The sequence below is a fragment of the Artemia sp. Qi Xiang Cuo genome, chromosome 10 (genome assembly GCF_049724085.1).
Source record: "Artemia sp. Qi Xiang Cuo chromosome 10, ASM4972408v1, whole genome shotgun sequence".
Lineage (NCBI taxonomy): Eukaryota > Metazoa > Arthropoda > Branchiopoda > Anostraca > Artemiidae > Artemia > Artemia sp. Qi Xiang Cuo.
This window is the reverse complement of record NC_142803.1, coordinates 68,477,017-68,498,302: the sequence shown is the minus strand read 5'-3', so window position 1 is coordinate 68,498,302 and position 21,286 is coordinate 68,477,017. Positions and strand designations below refer to the sequence as shown.

Here is a 21,286-nt window from a genome sequence, read left to right as displayed (position 1 = left end):
CACTTTAAAACTGCCGTTTCACGTCTATATTGAAAAATATCAAAGCCGACAGAAGAAATATGGCAGATAGAAAAATGGAGAAATTATTTTGAATTTTTTATCCGACTTAAGTATGAAAAATCAATGCTTATGGATTATATAAATTTAACAAAATAGGTTTGAAACCAAAGTTTTAACCCTTTTATACCCAAAATCCATAGAAAAAAAAATCATTTTCAAGGGCCCCAAAGAGGCTTAAAATAGAATTTGCAAGAAAATCGATTATAATATTCAGAAAGAGCACAACAAATAGCATCGACTGGTATGTTCACTTTATTTGTAGGTCAATTATATGAACTGCTCCATATTTACCGTATTTTACATGTGTTTTATGTAATATGTCTTATATAAAATTGTACGTATAATATAATATATAAGTACATTAATATGTCTAACCGTATGTAGATTAGATTTATGCTATGCATAAAATCGTTCAAACGAGTGAGAAATCTATCTTACAAAGTTCCCTGGGAAACCATCTAGCATATTTTCTTTGGATTTTTGAAGCATCCATTTTTCGCGGTCATGTTTGAAAACTATGGCTACTAGCGTCATCCTTTCTTCCAAACATTTTTCAACTGTAATGAGACTTCCTGTGTTTTGGGTAATCGTAGACACTTGGTATAAAACAGGGTTGGCACCCCTAGTAATTTATCACTATTTATAGTGACTTTTTATATTGTCTAGAAAAATCACTAAATCAGCACATAAATCACTAGATTATTGAAGAAATCACAAAATCAGCCAAAAAATACTAAAATCAAGTGATTTTCTCACCATGTGGCAACCCTGTATAAGAATGTTATCTGGCCATTTAACCCAACGTTTTATTTCAGATTTTGCTGTGTTACTTAGAACAAAATCTATCAAAACTAATAAAATAAACGTGGATAACCTGTTTAATCCTCCACCCAATCAACTGCCAGCCTTGCTTCCTACCTTAGAAAAATTATTTTCGGACACAGTCCAAAGTCCTTCCTCTTGCTTATTTAGTATACTATTCAAGAATCCTAGACCCTAGAACTTTTCAATATGGCGCATTGTTCTGGGCCAAGATGGATATCTATACTGGTATTGATAATTACACGTGACACATTAATCTGGCTTTGTTTTTGGTGGATAATCGATGGTTGGAGGCTGTTGGCCTATTTTCCGTCCCATCTTTATAGTCATAAGAGTATCGTATGGGTAGCGTAATCAAGTATTTGTCCCTTATTGTTAAATTAATTGTTGAATAAATTCATTTTTTGATCTAACAACTTTACTTTAAATTTCTTTAACTACTTTAATTCCCTATGTACAGGGTTGTCATCGCTAGTTATTTATCACTATTTCTAGTGACTTTTCATATTGTCTAAAAAAAGAAATCACTTAATCAGCACATAATTCACAAGATTATTGAAGGGATCACTAAATCAACCAATAAATCACTAAATTTTAATGATTTTTTCACTGGGTGGTAACCCTGTCCATGAGACGTTAAATGAAAAAGGCATTTCCTTGATTAGAATTTGCCTAAATTCTTTGTCTTATCACTTGCCATAAATACGGGAGTGTCAATCTGATCTTTTTATGTTATAAATCTCTTCGTTGCCATCAGATAAATTAATGGGTCTGTAGGACGTAGAAGACAGTAAGTTCTCTACACTTGACCTATACGCGTTATTTCGTGATGTTCACTGTAGACTGTAGCGTCTTCTTTTTCCAAACATAACGCACATTTGATACCGCACGTACTGACCCTGAGAATATACGTCAGAACCTTAGTTTAGTTGCTAGTGGTCGGAGAAAAAAATAGGCTTTTCCATAGGCTTCTCGTGATGTGTACATCGGCATAGCGCGTGCGCGAAGGCGGAGTATGAATATTGTGCGGTTTTAAATCTTTGTCACTTATTTTTAATGGAGAGTATATCCTTTGTCGATACTGTATATTCTGTCTACTGTGGTGATGTTTTAATCAACAATTCTTTCTCGGGGAAAATTAATGAACAACACATGGTTTCTGATGACGGTTTGGTCCCTGGCTCTAATTATCAGTTAAAAGTCCTTTTTATAGTTTTAGAAATGAAACCCTTTTTTTGTATTGCGTGAAATATTTTTTCATGAATTGACAAAACGAAAGAATTCCAAACATCATATTAAAAGTACTTTTCCAAATTTTTAAAATTCAAAATCGGTAGAAATGGGAGAACTTGTTTTGTAAACTTGTGCAAAAGAGAGCTGGAGCAAGCAAGAAGAGCCGTATCGGTACTAGCCGGCCTGTAGGTTTTAAACTGCTGGGAAAAGGCAGCTTCAGTTCAGGATCTTTACACAAGTCAAGAAAAGAAAAAAAAATGTACTATGTATTTGACCCTTAATTGAGGATATATTATGTTTTTTTTTTTTTTTTTTGTTTTTTTTTTATGGCTGGGATTTTGTGAAATTTGAGTGAAATTTGAGTGCAGTTGGAAGCCAAAAGGAGCCCATTTAGGTGTTTTTTTTTAAGAAGAAGAGAGGTTACTTACAGCTTTTTGATAAACTAATACGACTGGGAATACAGCCCATAATAATATATTCCTTTATTAAGTAGAAATGTAAATAGTTGTCCGAGTAATTAGAAAAGTCTTAGAATTAAGCGCTGGCACCGTTTCTGTTTTCTGTTCTGCTTCCAGGAGTACTTTTTCTATTCTGTTCGTAAAAATGAAATAAAGAGATGACCTGTTTTCAGTTTAATTGTTATTTTTCGAAAGAACATTGAATGGGCAATAAGTTTCTCTTTTTTTCTGCCTGATTGTTATGGGCCGGATTGTTTTCTGTCTGATGATATTATCCATTCCCTAAATTCATTGCTTCACTCATGGCCTTAGCTACTTAGCTAAAAATCTTTTTGTCCTTTCTCTTAGCTTCCCTTAATATTTTTCTTTTTGTTGAGAATTAATAGACGCCTGGAAAGAATTCGCTAATCAGCTTGTCCGAAAATCTAGGCTGATGAGTCATCACGCTGGCCACCCAGGAAATTTTAAACTGTCCAGACAGCGTTGTCACGGGGAGGCTAGTTTTTCATTTGGGTGGCGGGTGTCACTAATTGGTTCAGAGCCCCTTGAGCGGTTCGTCCTGTACTTATATATTTTGTCCGTTTTTAGCCAGTTGTGTTTTATTGAGAGAAGAAATAATAATAATAATAATACCAGTAGTAATAAAGTAGTAATTTAATAGTAATAAAGTAGTAAAATAGTAATTTAATAGTAATAAAGTAATAGTAAGTTTCTGACTTCTTTTTAGAAATGCCTATATTTTAGCTTCTCATCCAGGTTTTAGGTGGGGTTGCTACCATTTCGACTAACCGTCACAAGGACTAAACGTCATAACATCTAAAAGGAAAATCCGTCAGAACCACTAACCGTCTTAACATCTAAAAAAATTTATAAGTTTATATAATAGTAATTAGTATATAATAGTTTAGAAACAAATTTCGACTATCTATTTGCACATCAGGGGGGTGGGGATAAAGCATAGCATGTATTAAATACGTAACCTAACCTAGGTACTTTTCCCCCTCTAAACCCCAAAAAGTAAAATCTTAAAATTTAGATGTTATGACGGTTAGTGGTTCTGACGAATTTTTTTGTCGATGTTATAACGGATTTGGAAGACAAAATGACGTTATTGCTCCTGACGGTTAGATGTTATGACGCCTTCCCGTTTTAGGTTATGGGAAGTTTGATACGAACTTGTTATAGGAGGGCACTCCCATGCTATTGAGATATATTATACAAAAGAAGATATCTGGTGATACGGCTCTAAAGATCGAGACACCTTTGCCGAGCATAGATAAGATTACCGTTCGGTAATACCAGAAGGTTACCCCCTCCCCCTAAACTAGCACTAAGCGCGGGAATCTGAAGTGACATGTAAATAGAGAGGAGATTTTCCGAGAGAGTTTTCTTCTTCCAGAGAGACCTGTCTGGTCTCTCTGACTAGACGTTTAGGTTGTTTTACAGAGGGTGTAAAAAGGGAGTCTAAGTATTACTCCATTCCCCAACCTTTACTATCTAATGCTGCTGGCAACTTCTATTAATGACCAACAGCGGACTTTCACCCAACAATTATTGAAGGGAGCAATCAGCAGTAATTGATGGAAACTACTAGGCAATCCTTTTATGCTGTGAATGTATTTTGATTTCGGACAGCATCCAACATCACTTTGAAATAGTTTGACATTACTTTGACTCTGTAGTCATCATAAGGAAATTTTAATATACATAAATATATTAAAAAATATATACTAATATATTAAAATATACAATAAAAAATATATATATTTGAATTGATCTTTCAGTTTGGTGTGGTGCCACCACGTTTTCATGAATTTTCGCAACAAAAAACTTATGTAAGTATACTACGCTCTTGTACTAGACAGAGCATCACCAGTAATAATTGATGGAGTCATGAGAACATTTCTGCTAATTTTTAAAGCGTTGTCGGCTATTGCCTATCCTTGAAAAATAATTTGCGGCATATGTTCCAAACCATGCCATCATGTCTGGGGGGGGAGACTCGAAAATACAAACATGAATACTGTGAACAACATAAAACATCGTGCAAAACTTTCGCAAATTATGAGATTTTAGGGAGGGAAAAGAGGATAGACAAGAAGGTCCAAATCTATTGTGCATACACCTTGCCTATTGTACATACAAATATATTGTACATACACCTTGCCTATTTTACATAAAATCTATTGTTCATACACCTTTCCTATTGTACATACAAATATATTGAACATACACCTTGCCTATTGTACATACAATCTATTGTTAATACACCTTGCCTATTGTACATACACATCTATTGAACATACACCTTGCCTATTGTACATACAATCTATTGTGCATACACCTTGCCTATTGTACATACAAATCTATTGTAAATACACCTTGCCTACTGTACATACAATCTATTGTGCATACACCTTGCCTATTGTACATACAAATCTATTGAACATACACCTTGCATATTGTACATACAATCTATTGTGCATACACCTTTCCTATTGTACATACAAATCTATTGTACATACACCTTGCCTATTGTACATACAATCTATTGTGCATACACCTTGCCTATTGTACATACACATCTATTGTACATACACCTATTTTTCAAACTGAATACAAATTTCATTTGTATGTATAATAAAAATGTCACTGAATAAAAATGTCATTTTCAAAATATGAATAAAGAAAAAGTTTAAAGAGAAACAAACTAGAGATTCCTTTTCCAGTGGCTGCGATTCCATGTACAGAAAAAAGAATGTCTTTTAATTGATTCAATTATCTAGGATAAATTACTATTGCTCAGTTAAAAACTGGTAAATGTTTAGATTTTCATGATTTTTATTTTAGACTTTTCGATAAAAAGAGGAACTTCAGAATAATCTTAGGAATTTTCTGTACACTCTCTTTGCATAAGAACTTACCTGAAAGTGAACGTCAAACACATCGTCTGAATCTCCAGTAACCATAAGTGATATTTCCATTGGCTTAGCAGTGTCACATCTCTGAACTTTGGTGATATTGAAGAATTCCATTCCAGTTTCGGATGGTGAATAAACCTGTTTTAGTCGATGCCTACTCTCTGCTTTACCCATAGTTCCCTAAAAAACAAATAGCCAATCTTTATGTAATAGCATATTGTTTTCAACAACAAAAATAGCCACCTGCGTTCTCCTTTACCCATAGTCCCCTAAAAATCCATAAGCCAACAATTATGTCATAGCATCTTATCTCCAGTAAAAAAAAAAAGGTCTTGAATCTTTGCCCGCAGTTGAAGCTCTGCAGTTGCAGCTAGAGTTCTGCATCTCCAACTTCAACGAAATTATCTTCAACTGCAACAAAAACGGTCGTTAAAACCTGTCATAGGTTACACAAACTTTCTGTTTCTCTCATAGTTCCCCAAATAGTAGACCTCTATCTCATAATATATTATTCTCCATAAAAAAAAGAAAATCTCGAACAGGAAAAACGATTTCCGAAAACGATATTATACTCCATGCATTAATGTCATCTAAACTAATGCAAATTGAGTAAGGCATAGAAACAGCGAAGCTTTGAATTGTTCATATTATTACCATCACGCAAATACTTTTTAAAAATGAAGTTTAATCAAAGCACATAAATTACAATTTTTTAAGGGGGGGGGGGCGGGATAATCCTAGCTTCAAACTAAGATAACTTTGTTTGAAACACTAAGCACTACTGATATGGAACATTGTACGATTTGTGCTATATTTAGACGCAAATTCATCAACGGGATATGTAGCTCATCACCATAAAGTGTGAATGAAATTTGAATAATTTTGCATCAACATTTTTCTTCCTTTTCTCTCATAAAAAAAAATCAAAAAAAAAAGTTTTTCAAAGAAAAGTAAAGGAAATATTAAACTTAAAGTTAGCAGAAATAAAATCCTATAATAACTCAAAACGACCAGAAATTGCTATTAAAGAATAGATGAAACCCAAACAAAAATAAATAAACAATCATAGGAAACAAACATACATGTGCTAATGTAAATTTTTAAATAGATCTTAAAACGAGAAAAACATAAATTGGACATATAAATGAAACTTAAAAGGAACAAACAATCTATTATTATTAAAGAGTAAATAAACCCAAAACAAACATAAATTACATAAATAATCATAAGAAATAAACATACAAAAGGTACTAATATAGATCAATAAATAAATTTTAAAACGAGTAAAATTTACACTGAATATACAAATGAAGCTTAAAACGAACAAAAATCACTACAAACAAGAGTTTGGCTACTGCTTCTTTTCTTAAAAACCTACTTCATCGTTGGCCTTTTACTGAAAACAAATTATAATCCTGTGATCTAATCGTCCCTTTTTTAATTATAAAGCAGGAAAAGGGGATTGTATCCCCATTCTCTATTTCCAGGATTTTATCTGCCCTTTTATAATTTATGGAGCAAAACGCTAGGACTTTGTAATTGTCCTTTTGTACTCTGGGAATACAAATTATGACTGAACGATAACTTTTGAAGAGCACTAATGATTTGGAGTACGACGGGATATGACGCTGTGTATAGAGGAAAAGAAGAAAAATATACAGGATACGTGGCATATTCAAGCCCCTAGGAGGCATGCAGCTCAAACCGACACGATTTACTTATTTAAAAAATACTGCTTAGCTTCTTTTCTTCATTGACCAAAAGTACTCTGCGAGAAAAGAAAAAGTTGTTTCAGGCAACATTTTTTTGAACCGTATCCCAATTTATCCCTATATTTTTGAGGATTTTATTTATGTAATTTGTTATTTGGGCTAAAGAACGTAAGGATTTTATCCCTATTGTTTTATTATCTTTCAGAATTGTAACCTTTGTTAGAACAGATCCCATGGTATTTATCCCTATCCTTTTTTTATCTTGGGGATTCAATCTTTCATCTTTTTATTTTTGGAACAAAATAAATATAAATTCGATCCCTGTTCTTCTTTTTCCAGTGGGTTTTATCTTTTCTTTAAACGTGGAGAAAAACATTTGGATTTTAACCTATTATTTTTTATTCTTGACAGAAATTAAACAAAAAAAAGCATATTCTTTCAACTGAAAATATTTTGCAATATTAAAACTTAAAACGAACAGAGATTATTACGTATATGAAGGGGATTGCATCCTCCTCAACACCTCGCTGTTTACGCTTTAGTGCTGTTTAGTGCTTTGGAAAAAAAATTCTTATTGTTCTAATTAAACTACTCTTGTGTTTCAGGAGTCGTTCTTAAAGAATTGGGACAAAATTCAAACTTTAGCGTAAAGAACGAGGTGTTGAGGAGGAGGCAACCGTATTCATATACTTAATAATTCCTGTTCGTTTTAAGCTTTGTTGCCCTCCAATTTTTTTGGTCACTCAGAAAGAGCGCTAGAACTTTTAATTTCTGATCGAATGAGCCCTCTCACAATATTCTAGGACAATTGGGTCGATACAATCACTACTGGGAAAAAAAAAACAATTAAACACGCATCCGTGATCTTTCTTCTGGCAAAAAATACAAAAATCCACATTTTTGCACATAGAAGCTTGAAACCTCTACGATAGGGTTCTCTAATACGCTGAATCTGATGGTGTGATTTTCGTTAAGATTCTATATCTTTAAAAGAATTTTCCCCCCTTTTTTTAAATGAGGCAAATTTTCTCAGGCTCGTAACCTTTTATGGGTAAGACTAAACTTAATGAAACTTATATATTTAAAATCAGCATAAAAATCAAATTCTTTTGATATATTATTGGTATCAAAATTCCGTTTTTTAGTGTTTCAGTTGCTATTGAACCGAGTCACTCCTTACTTACAATTCGTTACCAATTTTTGAGCATTTATTGGTAGATGGCTCTGAATTTTTAGCCGCCAGAATTATCATAATTCCTAGGCGTGTGACAGTTATAAATTCATTAATTATAAGTTAAAATTAATGAAAGCATTTAAAAAACTCTTGGATAATCTGATAAATGCAACCCCTTGTTAAAATGACAGTTCGTGAAAAAAAAGATTGAAATACAAAAATTTATGGTAATTATCTACTGTAATCATAATACAGTTCTTACACAGTAACCAGCTGTAGTATTACATACCATTCCTCGTTCACCTTCTACCAATCTACCAATGCCATCTACCATCTACCGTCTACCAATACCATTCCTCGTTCACTTTAAAGGTCATTCACCGCATCACCTATGATGATTTTGACGGGTCGAACATCCAATCTTGAGTCAAAGATAATTCAGAACAACCTTAAATTGATTAATTGACTGTCTATTTTGATCATGCCCGTAAAATTACGGCAAAAAATGAATGTTGTACGTATTTACCCGCACTGCCAACCAAAAACCGTAGCAAACGCTCGTTCGATTGTAAAAGATGGGTTTAAACAAAGAATCAAATCTTGAAAAACAACGACTCTGGTCAGTAGGAAGAAGAAGAAGAGAAATGACACGAATATCTCACCTGTCACCAAAAAGGTACCCTTATTGCTGCATAATAACATAAAAAAACAAATACGAAACCTAAAGTCAAAGAAGAATAAAAATAAAACGATCAAACCAGTCTAAAAATTACTACTCCAAGATCAAACCACTGGAATGGAAAATATTGCTAGAAAGAATAGCGAAGATATTGCTGATTCCAACCATTTCTTTGTGATTAATTTCTGAACAGCCAACTTCTTCCAATGTTTCCTAGTGCCAAATTTTTGAAAAATTTAACCTCAAAATCGGAATTTCAAAGAATGACCAATTGCTCAATAAAGTGCAGTCGTCTTTTGCCAGCACAATGGTTTAAAAAAAGATAAATTCTTTGCATACTATTTCAATAAAAAATTACATTCAATAAGATATCAAAGTGTCTATGTATCGATACAAAAAAATCATAAGAGCCAATGGCACTTCTTATAAATACTAAGCCAACGTTGTGACACACAAATATTTCACAAATTAAAATTACTTCACTATGAAAAATGTAAAATTAAAATCATATAACAAATCTAATATTTGAGAATAATCAATTTGGCTGGAAGTTTTTATTTCTAAAACTCGATGCCTGGAATTAGTATCTGGCAACTGTTAATTCAAAATGGACTACAAAATTTCATCACAAGTATTTGGAAGAGTCTTTTTTGGATAAAATACGTTTTAAAATATTTTACTCTACTTAACATATTTTGATTTTATTTTCTATTATACATGTTATTATGCCAATTTAGTTCTCATGAGGGACATTTTTTTTCTTTTTTGCCCACATTTACCTTCTATTGAGATTTCTTCTTTGAATAAAATTAAATCCATGGGTTAGTTGGCATTTTCTCATAACTAAGATACCCAAGTGATACAAATGCCAGATTGGGCTAATTTTCAGTCCACTGATCCCAAAAAATATCTAAAATCTATCTTCACAGTATATTATTGGCCATGCATGGAAGTTTTTATTTCTAAACTTCGATACCTGGAACTAGTATCTGGCAACAGTGACGTCAAAATGGACTACAAAGTTTCATCACAAGTATTTGGAAGTCTATTTTGGATAAAATACGTTTTTAACATATTTAACTTTACTTAATATATTATGATTTTATTTTCTATTATACATGTTATTATGCCAATTTAGTTCTCATGAGGGACTTTTTTTTGCCCATATTTACCTTCTATTGACATTTCATCTTTGAATGAAATTAAATGCATGGGTTAGTTGGAATTTTCTCATAACTAAAAGGCCCAAGTGATACAATGCCAGATTGGGCTAATTTTCAGTCCACTGGCAAAAACAAATATTTAAATATATCTTCACAGTATATAATTGTGTATGCACGGAACTAATTTTCTCAAATAAATTTCCTGGGAGAAAAAGTCAAACTGGGCTCATTTTCAGGCAACTGGTATAAGAAGGATTTAAAACTAGCCGTCATACATAAAGGGCAATTAGCTACTAAAAGAACTAACTTCCTGGACTAAAATGACAAAGTGAGCTAACTTTCGTTCCACTGAGAAAACAAAGGATTTAAAACCAACCTTCACAGGAAATGATGAGTCACAGGTCATTAATTGAGCTAATTTCCAGGGGCAACTGTTAAATTCGGCTAATTTTCAGCTTAGAGGCAAAAAAACTTACCGTTACCGTGTATGAAGTGCAATTGGCTATTGTCGGAACAAAGGAATACTCAATATATCCATTTTTGTCAGTGGTGGAGTTTTTGCATTGTTCAGCCATTGTAAAATTAGTACATCGAGCAGATAAGCAAAGCTTGATTACTTGGTTAGCCAGAGATGTCTTATCCTCCGTCTTCAGTGTCACCTATAAAATACATTTTATTTTAATTTGTCTAATAATAATAGAAAATCAAAGAAAACTGAAGGGCAGAAGACCAGAGTTACCAGAAGCTCGACCTAGAAAAATTTTATATTAATGAATACTTACTATTTTTTTTTTTTTTTAAGAGAACTAAATGGCCCCCTTTATAGGCTTTGAAATATTTGTGGGAATAGTGCCGTATACTGATTGTGATGTTTAAGCAGGGATATTTCCTCTCCCCCCCTTTACAGTTCATCCTTGTGTTTGACTACATCTTAAGTAATTGCCAGAGATATGGGATTGATATTGGTGAGCTGGCCAGACTTGGAGATCTCGATTTTGCTGACGACATAAGCCTTCTTGAAACTTGCAAACTGAGACTGCAGACCCTTATAAATAGTGTTAAAGATGCAGCAGAACAATTTGGACTGAAAATTAACACAAATAAAACAAAAAGCATGACTACCAGTGGATCTCCTCTTGATATTAAGTGTGGAGCTGACCGAATAGAGCAGGTGGTTGAGTTCAGATACCTGGGCAGTACAGTCGAAAACACTGGCTCAAACGCAAGAGAAGTCCAACTTAGGTTGGGACAAGCACACGAGGCGAGTTTGGGAATCTCAAAAATACTCCTTGAGGCTAAAGATATGACTGTTCCAAGGCAATGTTCAGTCAGTACTGCTTTACGGATCTGAGACCTGGCACCTCAACCAACAAAAAGAGAAAAAATACAATCATTTGAAAACACTTGCCTCAGAAGAATCCTAAATATAAACTGGATACAGAGGATAAGAAATGACACCATCAGGAAACAGGTCCAACTGCCTTTAATAACAGACGTTATCCGTCAACGTAGATGGCGTTATCTTGGGCATGTCATCAGGATGTGAAGAAATCGCTTGCCAAACTCTATCCTCTTCTGGCAACCAGAAGGATCAAGAAGACGAGGCCATCCTAGAAACACCCACAGACGTTCACACAGAAGAAACTTGTCAAATATACATGCGTCCCCCAAGCCCGAATGGGAAGACGTACTAGCTGCAGCACACCTCCGAGATGACTTGAGACTTTTCGTGGATGCCCTAGGTGCCTCTGGAGGCACAGGAGGAACTAAGGTCTAAGGTATTCATAAATGTTTATCAAAATTATTCACTAGGCCACCTTTGAGTAGACAGGCCTTATTTATGAAGTTAACTAATTTTTCATTATTTCATCTCTATCATGTATTATTTTCATCTTTACTATTTAATAATCACCCTTATTTCATCACCACTGTTATCATTATTTTTTACTCTGTCTATAAACTAAGTTTTATTCCAGTGTGTTACAATAGCAATAAATAGCAAAAAATTATAATAAACACGGAAAAGTAAAGAGTTAATTAATATATAAATAAATACAGATAACTACCAAATAAATAATTAATTGACTAGGCTTACGGTTAGTGGAGCGGCATTATTTATGATGCTAATTAATTTTTCATTATTTCATCAATATTATCTATTATTTATTCATCATTATTGAAAAATCTTCACTTCATCATCATTTCAATCACTTCTTCGTCACTGCTTCTTATGTTCAACTCCAACTGTAAGCAAAATTTCATTTCAATGTGTTTTAATAGCAATAAATAGCTCAAAATTATAATAAAATAAAGACAGAAAATTGATATTGTCAGTTTAAGTTTTTTAAAAGGGTTAAAAAAAATCCATCAAAAACAAAACGAAAAAGTTATCTAATGGTGTAGTTGCTAATGTTCGTCTATTATCCATCCATCCCAACTTTCATCCTTTAGTATTAGTCTGATAAAAATGAATATATCCCCCACAAGTCACGTGACAGTTGCATGTAAAACAAAAACACCTTGTCCTTTGTAGGCCAACACCATAATTAATTGAGAGTACCAACAGTAGAATGAAAAAAGCCATAGAATAAAGTGTTTCAGGCGGAAGTAAAATGAATAATAGAGAAAAACAAGAATAACGCCTTAAACAAAGCTAGAATAAAGAACATTTTCAAGGAGAACAAAGAAAAAAGTTAAAAACAATGAAACAGAAACAACAATCCTTAAAAAAAACTGGGGAAAGTTTCTTTTTTCCATTTTCTTAGCTTTTGCCATTTGGTCTCTCTAGCAGAGTCTGTAGCACAAGTCTCTGTAGTATCTCTTTCCTTAGATCTAGCAAGTATTCTTTTAGGTAGAAACTGAGTCTGTTTAACAGCATTGTAATCTTCATTTCGACCTATCGATGCGATTGCTGAAGCCTGTCTAGAGCTGTAGAGAAAAGGTTACTTGGATTTGAGAATAATTGCAAGCGAAGAATACTTGTGATTCAATGGGCTGATAGAGTACCCAACACCAGGATCAGGTTTTTCACCAAGCAGCCCCGAATAACCGATGATGTTCGACAGAGAAGGTGGCCATACTGAGGGCACATGACTCGGAATGAGGCAAGGGCGATATCCCTATGACATTTAGTGCGGGAGTCCTCCGAGCTTCCGAAAGAGTGGTAGACAACAACTCACCATTGGCCGTTCCCTCAAAAATTTTAAAAATACATTCCCCCCCCTTCCTAAATTTTGTGACTTGATGCCACTAAAAGCAGCCGTAAAGGATGGTCGATCTTTTCCGAGTTGATAGTTTCCTTATTTTTCTCATGGTGATCACTTTTTTGTCAGGTACTTGTTTAGCTCGACTCTCATATCTTTCTATCTCTCTTTCTTTTTTCCATCTTGTGATACCAAAATGTATGATGTATTTTTCACCCAAAGGCTATTTTTTTAAGCTGTTGCTCTTTACATGAAGAATCATCCCAGAATGTGCGACCAAATAACCCCTCTCTTAATTTCTTAAGATCATTTGTTCATTTTAATGTAGTCAAAGAAAAAAAAAATTATTTCGTGACTCCCTCCCTACTAATCTCAGCCGCAATTGAGAATCTCCTACATACCCTCAACTGCTACCCCTTAATCCCCGCAAGCCCAATGATATTAGACCGATATTTCGGGGTAGTCGTTAAAAACGAGGTAGTCTGCCTTCAGGGTCAGCATACGTCCAGCACGATCCTGAATTATGTAAACTAGCTATTGATCAAACATCGATTTTTGGCGGGAAAGCTCTTAAATACCGTTTGATCGGCCTAGGTTACCAAAGTTTAACAAGGGTATAATCTAGAAACGGCAAGGGTACCTGAGTAAGTCAAAAGACTTACTCAGAACGGCTCGGGAACCTGAGCAAGTAGGTAGAAACGGCACGGGTACCTGATAAAGTCAAAAGACTTACTCAGAACAGCACGGGTAAGGGAGTACTTAGGTAGAAACGGCACGGGTACCTGAGCAAGTCAAAAGACTTACTCAGAACAGCTCGGGTACCTGAGTAAGTAGGTAGAAACGGCACGAGTACCTGAGAAGTTAAAAAGACTTAGTCGGAACAGCACGGGTACCTGAGTAAGTAGGTACAAACGGCAAGAGTACCTGAGTCGGTCAAAAGACTTACTCAGATGGGCACGGGTACCTGAGCAAGTAGCTCGAACCGGCACGAGTAACTGAGTAAGTAAAAATACTTAGTCGGAACAGCTGGGGAACCTGAGCAAGTAGGTACAAACGGAACGAGTACCAGAGACAGTCAAAAGACACTATTTGCACCAGAGTTTTGAAATTATTTTTATTCCTTTGTTTGATCCTGTGTTCTTTTTTTCATAGTTAGTCTTTTCTTAGTTTCTACAGGCTTTGATAGAGGTTTGGTACCATATTAACTATTATCTGCTTTTCCTTGAAAAATATAGGTAATTATGCGTTATTATTTCAGATTCACTTCAGATTGTAGGTAAATATTCATTTCAGATCATGAATCATTTCAGACTATTTCATTATTACTTCTATATTATTTCGGATTCTTTGTGACGTAACTCCAAAACCCCCTAAATAATGAACCACTTTTGTTAATGGGAATTTTGCATGATGCCATGACGTCATATAGTGATACGTAATAGATGCCAAATAGATGTAGTTTTTTTTTGAAAAACCGCATTTCAATTCAATCGAATCACTAGATCAGCCTCCTTAATACTTGCCTTTAGAGATTATTACCCCTCCCTTTAAATCCACTCGAATCACTTTATCAGCCTCCGTAATCAGGGAAGGACGTAAGGAGGAACCCTCCCTATCAATTCACTCGAATCACTGAATCCGCCTCCTTAATCCTTGCAGGAAGAGAGGAGGAACCATCCATTTCAATTCTATAGCATCTCTTTATCAGCCTCCTTAATCCTTGCAGGTATAGAGGAGGCACCCTCCCTGTAAATCCACTCGAATCACTGGATCAGACTCCTTAATCCTTTAAGGAAGATAGGAGGACACCTCCATTTCAATCCAATCGAATCACTTTCTCAGCCTCCTTAATCCTTGCAGGAAGAGAGGAGGAACCATCCATTTCAATCCAATCGAATCACTTTATCAGCCTCCTGAATCCTTGCAGGAAGAGAGGAGGAACCATCCATTTCAATCCAATCGAATCACTTTATCAGCCTCCTGAATCCTTGCAGGAAGAGAGGAGGAACCATCCATTTCAATTCAATCGAATCACTTTTGGCCTTTTAAAAAGAGTTAGAGCTTTTAATTTGCGTTCGAAACAGCCCTCTTCCAAATTTTCAAAATTGTTAGGTTGACACGTTCACCGCTGGGGAAAAATAAAATGAAAACGTATCCGTGATTTTTTCTTCTGGGACAAAATGAAAAATTCAATATTTTTGTAAATAAGACAGGAGGGTTCTCTAATATGCTAAATTTAATGGCGTGATTTTTATTAAGATCACTCAAATTTGAGGGGTGTTTCCCTATTTTTTCGAAAATTAGGTAAATTTTTCAGGATCGTAGCTTTTAATGGGTAATCATTAAACTTAATGAATTTCATATATTTGGAGTCAACATAAAAAGCCAATATTTTTATATATCAATTGTCATAAAAAATCCTCTTTTTTAGAGTTTCGGTTACCATTGGTCAGAGTCGCTCCTTACATAAAATTTGTTAAAACAAACTGTTTGATTTCAGGCTTCTTCATTTACGTACTTAATGACCTCAAATCTTTTTCGACCAGAGCTCCTCCATTGACTTGCTTAACTGTGCAACCTCTTTCTCCAGTAATCGACTAATGGTTAAGCACTGCCTTCCACTTCTGCGCAGACCTTGCGGTTTCCAGTACCAAACGTCCTATGGGAGTTTGCCCTCTTTCATTCTTGTCATATATCTCCAGTACCTCAAACGTCTCTTTCGAATTTCTTTAGTGATTAAAAGCTGCTTGGTCTAGGCTCCAATCTACATATTCAGTATTCTTTCAGTCCAGTGTACTGCAAGTATGTTTTTAGATGTCAAATGGTGACAAATGTTATCATTCGGACGAGAAGAGTGAGATTTTGACTGTTGATACATTGGATGCAAGCCCAGTGAGAAAACTCTTGGCGAAGCTAGAAACGCATTGGGGAAAAAAAATTACTTATGCTTTCCACCTAATCAGCTTGGTTTAGTTGCTAAACGAAGCTAAGTGGACATGACTTTTTCTTGGTGTGAGTCTGTTCGCAACGACTGTGAGTCTGAAGCAGAAAGAGCAGTTGTTTCTGAGAAAGTTGACACATCAAAGCCCATCCCCACAGCTGACAGTGAAACACACTTAGACGCTGAATCTGTTGGTACATGAAGACCAGGTGTGGGGACAGAGACGGATGAGGATACGGATTCCAACTTCTTCGGCATCTATCAATGACAAGCGCAGTCCTGTTTTACTCAAACAAACACCAATAATGAAAACTGGGCTAACCGCGATGTCTGGGCTAAAACAGGGGTAAACCGCTATGTCTACTAAAAACTAAGAACTAGGCTAACTGCTATGTCTTTCGAAGCAACGATGAAGCGAGAAGCGTTTTCAGCAGTCACCAGTTTATCTAGGGGAAGTTACAGCGGATTGAATAGCTGGAAAACATGTGCTCAAATGTAAAATGGATTTAAGAGTTTAAATATCGTTTGCCAGCACAGTCTTCCTTACATTGTAAAAAGGAGAGACAAAAAGGTAGACACTTTGCATATGTTTAAAGTTTTTTAAGCTAATTAATAAATTAAATTGAATCGACGGTACTAAATAAAAAATATGCGACAAAGATTAAACTGGAAATGGATATTATAGACTTGTTTACCGGGCCAATTACTGGTATACCAAGCTTGAAAACATCAGTGCCACCCATCACTATTGTATACGATGAATCTTTGAGATCAACTGTTGCTGTTTTATTGAAAGAAATTCCAGTCCCATCTTCAGTTACAACGACGAAAAGCCCAATTTTCATGCTATACCACTCATTAGTGACATAGGGGGAGTGAATTCAGACATCTTGATAGTAGTCTTATGGCATCCAAGTCCCTAAAATATATTGACACATTAAAATAATTTGATTAGACAAATTTACAATTAGTCAAATTGTTATTTTAATTAGAAGTTAGAAATCGGTCGATTCAAATTAACTTGTAAATCATAGGCAGCGCGATCGCACTGCCTAAGTAAAGAACGATGTTGGCACAATGTATTATTTGTTTATTTTTTTTTGCTTTAGACCAGGGCACTTCGTATCGAAGGAGTTGTCGTAAAAACTTCGAAAAGGGCTCATTCGATTGGAAATTGGAGTGGCTTGTGCCCTTTTTGATAGTCGAAAGTTATTGGAAGGCAACTAACACCCTTTCCACGCCCACCATTTCCAAAAAACACATCCCATGAAAATTTTGAGATAGCCATTTTGTTCAGCATAGTTGATTTCCAGATAGAAATTATGTTTTTGAGGAGGACACTCCCCCACAGCCTTCAGGGCAAATGTTGTAAGTTATGCCCTGGGGGCACAAAGGTTTTTATAGAAAGCGTTGTCGTAGAAACTTAAAAAAAGGTTCATTCGATTGAAAATTAACAGTCGAAAGTGATTGGAGGGCAAATAACCCGCCGCTTACGACCATCTTGCCCTAAAAAACATCCAATAAAAATTTTTAGATAGTAATTTTGTTCAGCGGAATTGAAATTTCTGGTAACTAGCTCGTTGAGGTTGGCAACCCCCCCCCCCCCCCAGATCCCTCAGGGCAAGGGTTGTAGGTTATCCCTTGGGGGCATATAAGGATTTTATAGAAAACTTTGTCGTAGAAACTTCAAAAAAGGATCATTCGAATGGAAATTGAAATGACTAGTGCCCTTTTTAATAGTCGAAAGTGATTGGAAGGCAACTAACACCCCTTCTACACCCACTATTTATCCAAACACATTCAATCAAAATTTTGAGACAGCCATTTTGTTCTAAGTAGTTGAAAAATCCGGAAATTATATCTTTGAGGATGACACTCCCCCCACAGTCCTCAGAGTAAGGGTTTTAAGTTATGCCCTGAGGGCATATGAGGTTTTTATTGAAATCTTTGTCATAGAACATTGAAAAAGAGCTCATTCGATTGGAAATTCAAAGGGCTAGTGCCATTTTTAATATTCGAAAGTGATTTGTGGGCAACTATCCCCCCTATCACACCCACCTTTTCCCCAAACACATCCAATCAAAATTTTTAGTTAGCCATTTTGTTCAACTTAGTCAAAAGTTATAGAAATTAGATCTTTGAGGATGATAACCCCCTCAGAGCCGTCGGGGCAAGGGTTGTAAGTTATGCTCTGGGGGCATATAAGGTTTTTATAGATAGTGATGTTGTAGAAACTTCAAAAAGGGTTCATTCGATTGGAAATTAAAAAAAAGTGATTGGAGGGTAACTAACACCCCTCTCACACCCACCATTTTCCCAAACACATCCAATAAAAATTTTGAGATAGCCATTTTGTTTGACGTAGGTAAAAGGTCCGGAAATTATGTTTTTAAGGATAACACTCCCCCCAGAGCCCTCAGGGCATGGGTTGTAAGTTATGCCCTGGAGGCGTATAAGGTTTTTTCTATAGAAAGAGTTGTCGTAGAAAATACAAAAAGGAATCATTCCATTGGAAATTGTGACGGCTAGTGCCCTTTTTAATAGTCGAAAATGATTGGACGGCAAGTAACCCGGCTCTCACGCCCACCATTTCCCCAAACACATCCAATCAAAATTTTGAGATAGCCATTTTGTTCAACGTAGTTGAAAAGACCGGAAATTATGTCTTTGAGGATGACAACCCCCTTACACCCCCCAGGGCAAGGGTTTTAAGTTATGCCCTGGGGCATATAAGTTTTTTTCATACAAAGCGTTGTCGTAGAAACTTAAAAAATATTTAAGGGCTCATTCAATTGGAAATTGAAAGGGCTAGTGCTCTTTTTAAAAGTCGGAAGTGATTGGAGGCAACTGACCCGCCTCTCACGCCCACCATTTTCCCCAAACACATCCAATCAAAATTTTAAGACATCCGATTTGTTTAACGTAGTTGAAAGTTCAGGAAATTAGCTCTTTGAGGATGACAACCCCCTCACAGCCCTCATGGCAAGGGCTGCAATTTATGCCCTGGGGGCACATAAGGTTTTTATAGAAAGCGTTGTCGTAGAAACTCAAAAAGGGCTCATTCCATTGGAAATTGAAATAGCCACTGCCCTTTTTAATAGTCGAAAGTGATTGGAAGGCTTGACATTTTTATAGTAAAGATCGATGTGGGTACAATGTATTATTATATTCTTTTTTTTAGACCAGGGCACTTCGTACCGAAGGAGTTGTCGTAGGAACTTTGAAAAGGGCTCATTCGATTGAAAATAGAAAGGGCTGATGCCCTTTTTAATAGTAAAAGTTATTGGAGGGCAACTAATCCCCCTCCCACGCCCACCCTCCTATTTGCCCATTATGTTTAAGAACTAAGTGTCGCCTTAAGATTAAATCAAAATGCACTGGGTTAATGCTAATTCACAATAAGGCATCTCAGCAGTATCCCAAGAATGACTGAGGGTATTATGTTCAAACTTTCGGGACTGCTTCTGCTCTTAAAATTTAACCAAATCAAAATAGCGTAAGTGTATCCAAGCTATCAAAGAAAGTAAACAGAATTTCTTGCGAATGGTATCAAGTTTTCTATTTCAGGTCAATTAGAATAGGTATGAAACTAAATTAAACACTACCATTTGTATCCAGATTTTAAAAGGGTGTATGTTGTTAAAAATTGCTGAAAATTTTTTCTCCAGCATACAAATAGCAGGCCAAACTATAATCTTAAAAAAACGAAAAGATTTAAAGCATTATTTTCTTTTTCTCTGAAAAGCACTATGTAAATACAAAACGAACAGAAATTAAATAAAATAAACTTTTTCCACAAAATAAGTTTTTCAAAGAAAAGTAAAGCGATAATAAAATCGAATAATCTACCAAGCTTGAAACTACCACAAATCAGCATTGATAAATAAATGAAACCCAAAACAAACAGAAATTACAATAAACAACCAAGTCAAACTCAAAAAGAGCAGAATTTAACATGAGCAGGGCTCAAAATCCTATGCCTTCCCAAGGCCAGAACATAATTTGCACTTTACTGAAAAAAATACAAATGAATGTGCATTGTCAGTTTAATGTACATATACTGATATTTAGTAATCAAAATGTTAATATTATTTATTTATTAAAGTTTTTCGTACATGTTGTATTCTGCTGCGTTCTACCTATATAAAATATAAATATAAAACAAACAATGTACAATAAATACAATAAGCAAATATATAACAAATTTTATATTACAATAATATACTGTATGCTATTTTAAACTACTAATTGAAATGAGAGTCCTCACTTTTCCAGAAATGTGCAGAATACTTCTAGTCGTTGAGTCCTCGCTGTGAAGTGGCTCACTGACAAGACGCGTCCAGTCCCTCTGCCAGAACCTACTCCAAGACTTGTCAATGACTGCAGAAAGCTTGTATCCCATTTGACAGGGTTGTCCATACGAATATCTGTTAAAAACATTATCAAACAAAGCTAAAGTTAAAAAAGTTAAATCTAATCTTTTCTAATTATAAATGAAGCAAAAAGATTTAAAAAAAAATAAAATCTATAATAAAAAAAAAACTTGGGGATCATTTTTATGAAACATCAAGAATTGAAGCGCTTTGAAAGAATTGTGAAAGCTTCCTAATTCTGACACATGTAATATTATTTTTATTAAATACATTCACGCTGTTCGTCTCGTCGTTTTAGGTTATTTGAATTCATCAAAGCAACTAAACATTCCTTTTTTGGTTCAGGTTACTATTGTCTGTTGTTCATCCTTTTGTTTTATTGAATTAAGTATACACTATATTTTATCTTATCTCACTGTAATCTTTAGTATTTTTAGTAGTTTATTTTTACTTATTATTTTTGATATTTATGATGTTTTGATATTCTGGTAGGTGATATACTGACATTTTTTACCGATATTCCGATATATCAGTATTTTGAAATGTT

At 34.9% G+C, this 21,286-nt stretch overlaps 1 protein-coding gene across 2 annotated transcripts in view; it reads right to left on the bottom strand.

The window, feature by feature from the left end:
• The window catches only part of LOC148948091 (alpha-2-macroglobulin-like protein 1), a 113,331-nt gene extending 92,557 nt beyond the window's left edge, over window positions 1-20,774 (bottom strand). For both annotated transcript variants that reach the window (XM_089095693.1, XM_089095694.1), the window contains exons 1-4: window positions 20,634-20,774; window positions 17,062-17,285; window positions 10,699-10,881; window positions 5,498-5,674 (exon numbers count right to left, since the gene is read on the bottom strand). In XM_089095693.1, coding sequence (XP_088951819.1) covers window positions 5,498-5,674; window positions 10,699-10,881; window positions 17,062-17,211 — 510 coding nt within the window. In that variant the 5' untranslated portion in view covers window positions 17,212-17,285; window positions 20,634-20,774. The remainder of the gene's footprint in view (window positions 1-5,497; window positions 5,675-10,698; window positions 10,882-17,061; window positions 17,286-20,633) is intronic.
• Between the last annotated feature and the right edge of the window lie 512 nt (window positions 20,775-21,286).